At 43.6% G+C, this 10,601-nt stretch overlaps 2 protein-coding genes across 2 annotated transcripts in view; both read left to right on the forward strand.

Annotated features, from left to right (window-relative positions):
- Positions 1,324–5,012, forward strand: LOC109824604 (ferric reduction oxidase 8, mitochondrial). Its single transcript, XM_020391234.1, has 8 exons — positions 1,324–1,944; positions 2,026–2,119; positions 2,194–2,379; positions 2,476–2,713; positions 2,979–3,306; positions 3,399–3,657; positions 3,746–4,410; positions 4,499–5,012. The coding sequence occupies exons 1-8, from the start codon at positions 1,779–1,781 to the stop codon at positions 4,669–4,671; spliced, it is 2,109 nt and encodes a 702-aa protein (XP_020246823.1). The 5' UTR covers positions 1,324–1,778; the 3' UTR covers positions 4,672–5,012.
- Positions 7,222–10,601, forward strand: part of LOC109824746 (transmembrane protein 245-like) — a 7,654-nt gene continuing 4,274 nt past the window's right edge. Inside the window, exon 1 of the mRNA XM_020391392.1 lies at positions 7,222–8,167. Within this exon, the coding sequence (XP_020246981.1) occupies positions 7,298–8,167 (870 nt within the window). The 5' untranslated portion in view covers positions 7,222–7,297. The remainder of the gene's footprint in view (positions 8,168–10,601) is intronic.

Here is a 10,601-nt window from a genome sequence, read left to right on the forward strand (position 1 = left end):
AGCTCCTACAACGAAAGCTACCATCAAATAGCTTTCGGGTCGGTGAACGAAAGTTGCGAATAGAGGGCTTTTCACATAGATCGAGAAGAGTTACAATTCAACGACACTTCCGACAACTGATGAAAACTCTACTCAGCGGTCTTCACAATCTACAGTGAAAGTTACAATCTGACGACTTTCACACTCCACAACAGCTAAAGCCAGGATTACTGAACAACGGTCCTTGCAATGCAACACAGAAGAAGCTACAAGTCAAATAGCTCATTCTGAGACGCGGATGTCATCCCCGCGTCACCACTTCGGAAATGAAGGCGACCCCCGCGTCTCTAAGGCACAATCCAAACGCGGGCGACCCTCGCGTTCATAGGGGTTCAATCAACTTGGGTTCTGAACGCCAGATTGGGCGTTTGACTTGTTCAAACATAAGTCGAACGATTCCAAAACCGTTTATCCCACGTTCTGAGGGGTTTTCACCCACGTAGGAGCGGATATAGGGGTCAGTTACAACCTCTTATCCCCCTATAAAAGCTCAACAAACCCAACGAAGTAAAGGGTTGGATTTCGGAGAATCTAAACCGCACAGGTTGGAGATTTTCCAATTATCAAAAGGCTGGCGGCTGGTTCTTGGAAAACAGAAGATTTAGGAAAGATCAAAACCACTCGGGTTTGGAGATTTGGCAGCAGCGAAATCCTTAAAGATAGGATTTTTGAATCAATCTCAGAAGATCAAATCTGAGGGGATTCGTCAGCAACAGAATGACAGCTTGATCATTAACCGAATTTTCGGTTCCAACAACTCTACTCACAGAGTTCAAACTCGTTCAGAGTTCTTAAAAACTCATTCAGAGTTAAACACCAAACTTTCCACAGAAGTTCATTGTTCCCACGAGAGAGAGACAGTCGGATCGTCAACGGAGAGCAAATTCGACGCGAGCAATTGAAGGAGGCATTCCATCGCTACCAAGAAGAACTCAGTTTTAAACAAAGGGGAAAACCAAATTCGTTTTCCTCTCTTTTGTAATCTAGTTGTAATAGAGATCAAAGGAATCAAAGTCAAATTTTCTTTATTATCTTCTTTGCAATTTTTCCAACAAACAATCACCAACCAGATTAACCCAACCACACTCTGCAACAATGACAGTACCATCCAAATGCTTATTGTCACCACTGCTACCACCATTATAAAGGGGGGACAAGATTTAAAAAAATATATTCAAATGTCCAATTACTTATTTTTTAACCACTATTAATTTAAGGTCAAACTTACCACGATTACAAACTTACCTGTCAGGAATTCATCTACATGTAGTGAGTGTCAATTCTTTTCCCTGCAGTGGTCCTCAAATCCCTCATTTGACGATTACAAAAGCCTGTCAGTGCTGCATCTCAAGTATCATGGCAAATTGGCAATGCCTCTTTCTTAACAGAACCGATCCGATGAAGATAACAAAAAGGATAAAGACGAACCGGACAGGTTGCAGCTTCAGTCCCCACCACAACAACATATGTAAATCTCAAACAAAAAGCCGAATCTTGATCATCATCATAATTGCTTGCTGAGGCAATAGAGGGAGGAGTGGAAGAATAACAGATCGCAGTGATGCACATCAATCGATTTCTTCACCAAAAAAAGCTCATCGAAAGTGGGAACGGAAAGATGATCATTGCTATCCTTAGGAGTGGGCACTGCTCCGTGTTCCTCATACCCACTTACCACTTTAAATACCGTCGCGATGATTCTTGATTCAAACCAATATTTGCTAAAAAAAAATTAGGAGATGAAAATGGTATCCAAATCCATCCAGATTACTTTCCTTAAGATATTAATTGGTTTGATACTAGGCGCTTGGTGTTGCGTATGGATTCTCAAGCCAACACAATTGTGGAAGAAATCATGGCACAAGGCTGAAGACTGGGCTGACTCTACTTTCACTGGGGAGTCAGGTTGTCCACAGTGCATATTAAGGAGTCATTTTCTTCCTTCTTTGTTTTTGTCATCGTTATAACCCCTCGTTGATCTTCCAGGTATCAATGTGCTTGTCTTCTGCTTTCCGCTTCTGGCTGTGGCCGTACTTGGATATATCTATCTTCATCTATATGCTAAAGAGGGGAGAATCAGGTACGTTCAACGAAATTAATTTATATGATTACAGTAAATTCAGTAATTATATACTGAAAGATACTTAATCACAGGAAAAAAGCATATTTCATCGGAAAATTTTCAAATCCAATCATCCCTAGGAGTCCTATGGGCATAATATCAGGCTGTGAGCTTATGGCTTCAGCTCTGTTCATTATGTTCCTCGCATGGACTTACTACTCGAATGTTGCTAGTGACTTCAAGAAGTTGACACCTTCAAAATCTATTCCATTGAATAGGTCAGTGATAACATTCACTTTCAACATGGTACTTACTAATTTCTCAGCATAATAGGTTTTCTATATTATTTTCATCACGGGTTTGTTTCGATTCAGGAGGCAGCTTAAGGTAATGTCTCTAGGTGTTCGGTTTGGTTCTCTAAGTGAAGCATGCCTAGCTCTCTTACTTATTCCTGTCTTAAGGGGGATGGCATTATTCAATATATGTGGCATCCAATTTGAAGCTTCGATTAGATACCATATTTGGATTGGCAATGCAATCATGTTCTTCTCGGTCCTGCATGGAACTATCATAATGTGTGTTTGGGGATCAAAGCATAGCCTCTGGATGGAGGTAGAAAATCCCTTTATTCATCTGAAATTAAGAGGTCAACAATGCAAGGCAAAATGACAGTAAACTCTATCTACTTACTTACATGGTGTTGTTGAATTTCGATCTCTCGTCCACAGAAAACGAAAACAACTAAACCTGAGCAAGTTTTTAAATGTGATCATCACATAAATCAGAAAATAGATCATATTCTATCGTATACTTAATCATCATAGGTTCAAAAATTCAGTTCATACTTACGAATTTCTCCTTTCTTTATGGTTAAAAGATCACTAGGTGGCAAAGGACGGGACGGGTGTATCTTGCTGGAGCCATTACTCTGGGGATATTGGTGATAATATGGATAACATCACTTCCTCAATTAAGGAGGAAGAACTTTCAGTTCTTCTACTTAACCCACCATTTCTATGCGCTCTTCCTGATATTCTTCTTGCTTCATGCTGGAGCTGGTCACTTTTACTTGGTATTCTCTGGTGTACTTCTCTTTGCCCTCGACAAGATTTTGCGTGTAATACAGTCAAGAAGAACAACTTGCCTTATTTCTGCACGTATACTTCCCTGCGAAGCAGTAGAACTCACTCTCCCTAAAGATCCATGTGAGAATACGACTTTTATAACTTATAAACTAGGAAACAGAAATATTGAGAGTATTTGAGTAATTAGTTTCTCTTTTTGAGTATATTTGCAGGTATGCAGTACAATCCTACAAGCACATTATTTGTAAAGATACCCAGCATATCAAATTTCCAGTGGCACCCGTTTAGCATCACTTCAAGCTCCAATATGGAAGATGACAGGCTCTCCCTTCTAATTAAATGTCAAGGATCATGGACAAATTCTCTTTACCATAAGCTAAAATCAATAGGCGATTCAACATCTGATGATGTGAAAAATTTCGCTGTTGCAGTAGAAGGTCCATACGGTCCTATGAATTTTCCGTATCATAGGTAATTTTTTACATTGACAACTTGAGATGTTCCACAAGTAATTATTTATGTTATTAATTGTTAAGTTGATTTCTTAAAAAAAAAAAAGGTATGACAGCTTGATTCTAATTGCGGGAGGATCTGGCATAACTCCATTTCTGAGCATTTTGCAAGATGTTGCTTCAAGGAATGGGAGGATGAATAACTACTGTAAAAAGGTTCAACTAATATATGCGGTGAGAAAAACCCAAGATCTTAGCATGTTAACCCCAATTTCTTCTGTGCTGCTGAAAGAGCCGGCTGATCTTGGACGTGTGCAACTAAGGCTATTTGTAACTAAAGGAAAGGAGGGGTCAAGAACATCAGTAGAAGAGTTGTTACTTGAGGTGTCACAGTTAAAGACGATCAACTTGGGTGAAGGTTCGAGTAGTGATCGAGTACCAAGACCTGAAAGTTCTCTATCGAAGGCTACAATCACTGGATTGGCTTCGATTGTTTTCTTAGTTGCTCTTGTGTGTCTAACTCATGTTTTCGTACACCAAAGCAAAAGAAACTCTCTGAATAAAACCCCTTCATGGATCAGCGACCTACTGATCATATGTTCATTTATCATTGCTACAAGCTGTAGTACCACAATGGTAACAATTCTGTATATGTGGAAAAAAACAACGAAACCCTCTGACAAGAACTCCAGGAGTTTCTCGATGAACTCCGAAAGGATACAGGATGTGCCGAAGCATGAAATAAGTTACGGACAGAGGCCTAATCTCACGGGTAACACTCTGAAACACCTCTTTCTTATCTGAACTTAGATATCGACAAGAGTGTAATCGGTTATATTCTTATGTTATGATTATTGCAGAGATGCTTCTGGAACACATAAGGGAGGCAGGAGAATCGAAAGTAGGGGTCTTCGTGTGCGGTCCAGATTCTATGCATGAGTCAGTGGCATCATTCTGCACAAAGTATTACCAGAAGAGTGGCAGAAAAAGCAAGTGTCTTTATGAATTTCACTCGATCAACTTCTCACTGTAAAAATTTGTATTGAGTAGAAGATGAAGATCGAGGTGATATAGGCTGTGTGTGTCCGTACATGATCAATAGAATGCATCAGAGTTGTATGGATTTCAACGGCAGGTGCGCCTGAGAGGTCCTGACCACTTCAGAAAGTAGTGAAGGTATCTTGATGAGTTTATCCTTTTTATGTTCCTCAACAAAAGTTGGTGCAGAAGGATGTATTTGTTTGACTTCTGTCACAACTAATCTAGGAGACTGATGAAACGTAAAGCTCCTCCGTTACAATAAGATTTTAAAATTTTCACCGAGATTATGGGTTATAATTTTATGTTCTAACGATGTTACTGTAGGTTGAACATTTTTTTATTTTTATTTTTGATAAAGCAAGACTTAAACTATTTCACGCAGCCGTGCCTTTTCTAAGTCAGTGGATGGGATAATTGCAATTATTTGTCGCTGGGAACCACGCCGACAGTCATGTTTGCATCACGTGAGGCGTCACGTGAAAAATTTCGTCATAAAATTGAGTCCGGCCAAATTTGAGGCCCATTTGTCGTCGGAGAACAAATAATATATCAATATGTCGCCAAAGAAAAAAAAAATATACCAATATGTCGTCCCAAAAAAAAAAAATCAAATTATAAACATACAAGTGATTCGCCTGTTAGGGGGGTGTTTGGTTCAATTTCTAGAAATTATAGGAAATGTTTTCCACCTAAAATATGATTTCCTTGTATTTCTTAAAAAAATTATAGGAAAAGTTTTGAGAAATCAAAAAGTACCAATTTTCTTGTTTTTTGTACTTTGCTTGTTTGGTTCAAAACAAGAAAATAGCTCATAACTTTATAGAAAATAACAAGATTTGGTAGGTTTTTAATTAAATATGGTATGTGTCAGATTTCTGGTGATTTCCTCTCATTTTGAGAGGAAATTGTTTTTTGTAAAATTTGGTAGGTTTTGATATTTTATAGAAAATATTTCTGTAAATTTTTTGTTGAACCAAACACAATTTACAGAAATCTCTGAAAAACTTTTAATTACAAATTTACCATTGTCTGATGTTTTGAGAAAAGTTTTCTCAAAAAGTGTGCAACCAAACAGCCGCTTAACATACAAGACAACCTGCTGAAACAAAGGTCAGGTCCACCGAAAAACAATGCGGGCGACGCCACGGCGCGCCCTCGATATCTCCAATGGCGTCAAGCCTTTCTCTGAATCGTCGTCGTCGTCATCATCATCATCATCAAAATGGCAACAATAGTGGCGGCATCCAAACCCAAAGGTCCGAAACCCAAGTCCAAATCCAAATCGAAGCCCCGAGCTCTCCAGCCTGAAGAAGGCAATAATGAGGAGGAGGGTGATGAAGGGGAGGGGGAGGGGGAGGAGGAGTCGCTGAGGTCGCGTAACCCGATGCCCCCAGTCTCTGTCTCGAGACCGACGGAACGTATTGCACTGGCCATGGCTACATCGGCCATGGCCCACGCTTTGTCCCCAGGGCCTGGCGCCTCTCCCCCTGGCCCTCCCTCTAGCGGCTGGCCCGCCTCGACTGGAGGGGTGTACTTGGAGGCCCATCAGTGGGCCCTCCTCTGCTTCCGTGCCCCTCCCGCGAGCTCAGCCACACCTGCCCTCGTCTCCTTCTGGGCCGCCCCGTCCCCTCGGCCTCTCTGACCCCCTCCCCAAGACCGTCCCCCCTACGCGCCGTCACTCTCCGCTCGAGACGCGCCGCCTCCGCTCGCTCTGACATCCACACCCGCCCTGCACCTCCGCCTCTTCCCGCCGCCAGGGATAGCTCCGCTCGTCCCCGCAGGAGTCGAGGACCGGAGACTTCGTCTTCTCAAAAATATAAGCCTATGTAAAATCAGTGGCTCGGTCTCCTGGCGCGCGTTACGTCCTCCCTCCACGAAGCCTCGATCGGTCCTGCTCTCGGCCGCGTGGAGCCCGTCTTCCAGTCCTCCATGACTCCGGCTTCCGTCTCCTAACGCCTTCCGGATCTCGTGGCCGCAGAGAGGATCGCCAGGAGACGACTGTCTCACGCCACGATCTCATCGGCCCAGTCGGCGGCAGCCGGCGACGGAGCAAAGAGCCAAAAACGCCCCGCGGCACTCATAAGCACCAATGCTCGACCGCCCCACCCCTGTCAGGAGCAGTCAGGGTAACCTTGAACTTGCGGCTTTCGCGACTAATGCTGATCAGAAAGAATTCCGAACCGGTCTCAACACGTACCCGTGATCTGATCCCAAGCTGCCCGCAATGGCTTGCATGGTGCCTGGACCTCGTTCGTGCTACAACAGGTCTCAAACCCTGGTGGCGTGAGCCTCCATCGTCGTCATGATCGCCCGGCTCCTGTCTCCGGTTCTGCTTCTTTCTTCTCGCCTACATAGAATCGGGGGTCGATGGGCGAAAGGACGGCTGGTCATTGGGAATTTGAGAAACCCACCGTGGAGGTCAGAGCAGGGTACTGTCGGAGGAGAGATGCGGGCGCTGTGGCCGCTGGCCGGTGGATGTGGTGGACAAATCACAGATACACACAGGTGTTGATGAAACGGTCCCCTCTGAGACTTGGATCGAGTCGTGGACCACCAGCTTCTACGAGGGCGTGTCGCGGTACGTGGACTCCGTTGCCCTTCAGTACAATGCTACGGAGATGGTGGATGGGTTCAGACGTTACCTGGTCAGGCCCTTGGAGTCTCATTTTATTAACAACGCCTCCTCTTCATCCTCCGCCTCCGTGGTTTACGAGAAAGCGCCTCGCCGTCCTGCCCCTGGCAAGCTGAGGCGCCTCATCTTCAGGTTCCGGGGTCAGGAGTGGAGGGTGATCCGCGACGAGACGTACGGTCTGTTGGCGGAGTTTTTGTCCGTGATCGCCACGGAGGACTTGGTGGAGAAGCTTAAAGGTTTCGCTCTTCAGAGCATCGACGTGTCCAAACGTGTGTTTGCTAGCAGCACCATGGTCGTGTCTGGGGGTGCGAACTTGGTGTTCAAGGCAGCCCTTTCAGTTATTTCCGGGGCTGCTGGGCTGTTGAATTTCGTTTCTCAGCTCACTGTTTTCTTCTGGCTTCTGTATTACTTGATCGCTTCAGAATCGGGGGGCGTCATGGATCATGTCCTTGATATGCTTCCGATCTCAAAGGCGGCTAGGGTTCGATGCGCAGAGGTTCTTGGTCATGCTGTTAGTAGTGTCTTTTTGGCTACTGCTAAGGTGGCCCTGTTTCAAGGGGTTTTTACCTATTTCTTGTTTAGGTTCTACCAAATCCATTTCCTCTATGTTTCGACCTTCTTTGCTTGGATGAGCGCTATCTTGCCTATAACCCCGCTTTGGCTGTCCTCAATTCCTGCGGCAATTCAGTTGGCTGTCGAAACGAGATATATTGAAGCCGTGGTGTTGACTGCCGTCCATCTCTTTATTTTGGACTATGGTACAACAGCTATACAGTATGAAATACCTGGACAAAGTGCTTACTTGACGGGGCTTAGCATTCTAGGTGGCATGGCATTGTTCCCCTCAGTTCTGGAGGTAGGTGGCTCTTTCTTCATATTTTCCATCTATTTATTTCTCATCCATCTTCCTTCATAAGGAAATAGCACCTAAGGTGTCACCTAATCTAGCTTGCCGTGAGGGAGAAGACTATGAAACAAGCCCTTTTCTCAACGATCCAAACCTTTCATCTTAGTGTTCATACCTAAAACGTAAATATACAAATACACGATTGGAGATATCTAACCAACTCATGTGAGGCTTGCATTTGTTCTATTGCTGAAGATATTGTTTGTCCATCACATAACAATTGGGTTAAGAATCTATAAATTGTGATGTTTTTATTTGCACATGCACGCTGTTTTCATCGAAAGTTGTTTTCATTGTGGAATTCATTATATTTTTGATTGTTTACAATGAATTCAAAAAGAAAATAGCTTTTTTATAAGACCCCTCTTACACAATAAGAAAAAAATTACAACTTCCTAGAAAATAACACAGAAATTGTTTATCAACTCCTGTTTTTGTGGGATCTTTGCCTGTGCCGGGGGTGCGTTAGCCCGTGGACCACCGGTTCACATATTCTGATTGAACCGTGAAGGCTTTTGGATGTTCTTCTTCGTTTATCGAAGTAAGAATCTTAAGCGAATATCTTATCGATGTAAGATGTTCACTCTTTCAAAGATTAAGTCAGTGCTTAGATCTTTAGGAATCGCCAAAAAGCTTCTTGAAAGTGTTTGTGAAAGATGAAGACTCTCTCTCTTGCTCAAAATCAACAAAAGCTCAAGTCTTTATGCCATTTTCTGCCCTCCCCCTTTGTCCTCGTGTATAAAAAGGTATTTATAGGGATAAGAGTCCATAACTGTTGAAATGGAAGCAAAACAACTGACCAATCACATTCTCTTTGGGCGCGACAGTCGCCACTGCCGCGGCTGAAGAGACAGTTCCTTAGGCGCGGAAGTCGCCACTGCCGTGGCCAAAGGAACAGTTCCAGCCACGTTTAGCCAAGTTTGTAACCGTTCTCCCACGACTCTAAATCCACAAAATGCCATTTTTCTCGGCGTGTAACCATCCCTCCACGTCAGTGCACGTTCTCCTTTTGTTATGATGCCACGTGGACCCCACAAAGATGCTAAAACCGTCAGCAAATCACAAGCAGACGCCCCATGAATATGCGCGACACATTCCACTGCCGCGCCTACGCGCGTCGGTGGTAACTTATTACATGTATTCGTGTTGTTTTTCTATGTTGTTTCACTTGTTTCTTTGCTTATTTTGGCTTTGAATGATCCCCTCTGACTTAGATAACGACATTCATTGTCGACCTTCATCGTATTCTCTTTATCTTGAATTATGTGTGGATATCTATAAGCATTTTTAGATACCTACAGATACCCCCTCCAAAGTATCTCAGACTCATTCTTTTATAGAGGAGTCTGAGACATTTTGGATAAGACAAGTCTTATTTGCAATCTCTTCAGTACTTAGTTGAGGAGAACGTGTAGAAGGATCTGAGAACGGCTTCAACTCTTGACTTCTTCATCTTTTAGTCTACTCAGTGCTTTGTAGAATAGCTAAAATTCTTCTGGTACTACGTTTATCGCTTGATCGTTGTCGAAATCTTGAACTGAAGCTGGCGTTTTGATTTGTGAATTTAGCTCTTATTGCTGAATCGATATTGAATTGATTATCAACTCATGTGAGGGTTGCATTTGTTCTATTGCTGAAGATATTGTTTTTCCATCACATAACAATTGGGTTAGGAATCTATAAATTATGGTGTTTTTATTTGCACATGCACGCACCGACGCACGCACACGCACACGCACACACGCGCACACACACGCTTGGAGATATCTATAAATTGTGAATTTAGCTCTTGACTTCATCAAAATTGAACCCGTTCGCTCCCAAATCCTCTTGCTTCCATTGAAATGTGCGCTAGAGTACGAGGTACAATTGTATCTTTTGGAGAGCAATGCACCTTCTACGCAATAAAAAATGCCTAAGAGACGAGATCTACTACAAAAAAAAGGTGATATCTTGCAGCCAATTTTCAATTTTGCAGCGTGAAACGAAAATCTCCCGCTTGTAGCCGAAAACCGACACAATGCAAAAAGCCACCGACTTTCCAACGGAAAAGCCCCCAGCTCGATCGGATCTAGCCCAAACAAGTCGCCACAAATAGATTAAAATTAACTGATTAAGAATACAAAATCAAAACTCAAGAAAAAAAAACTCACCGAAAACGGTGTTGGTGGGGTTCATGGCGGCCTAGTTCTTCGCCGCGCCACCGATCAGCCTCTCGGAATCGGTGAACGCCATGTAGGACGGCGTCGTCCTGTTCCCCTGGTCGTTGGGGATGATCTCCACCCGACCGTGCTGCCAAACTCCGACGCAGGAGTATGTCGTCCCGAGATCGATCTCGATCGCCGGACCCTCTCCCTTTCCCGCCATCTCCCGCCGAAGAATC

The sequence above is a fragment of the Asparagus officinalis genome, chromosome 9 (assembly GCF_001876935.1).
Source record: "Asparagus officinalis chromosome 9, Aspof.V1, whole genome shotgun sequence".
NCBI classification, from domain to species: domain Eukaryota; kingdom Viridiplantae; phylum Streptophyta; class Magnoliopsida; order Asparagales; family Asparagaceae; genus Asparagus; species Asparagus officinalis.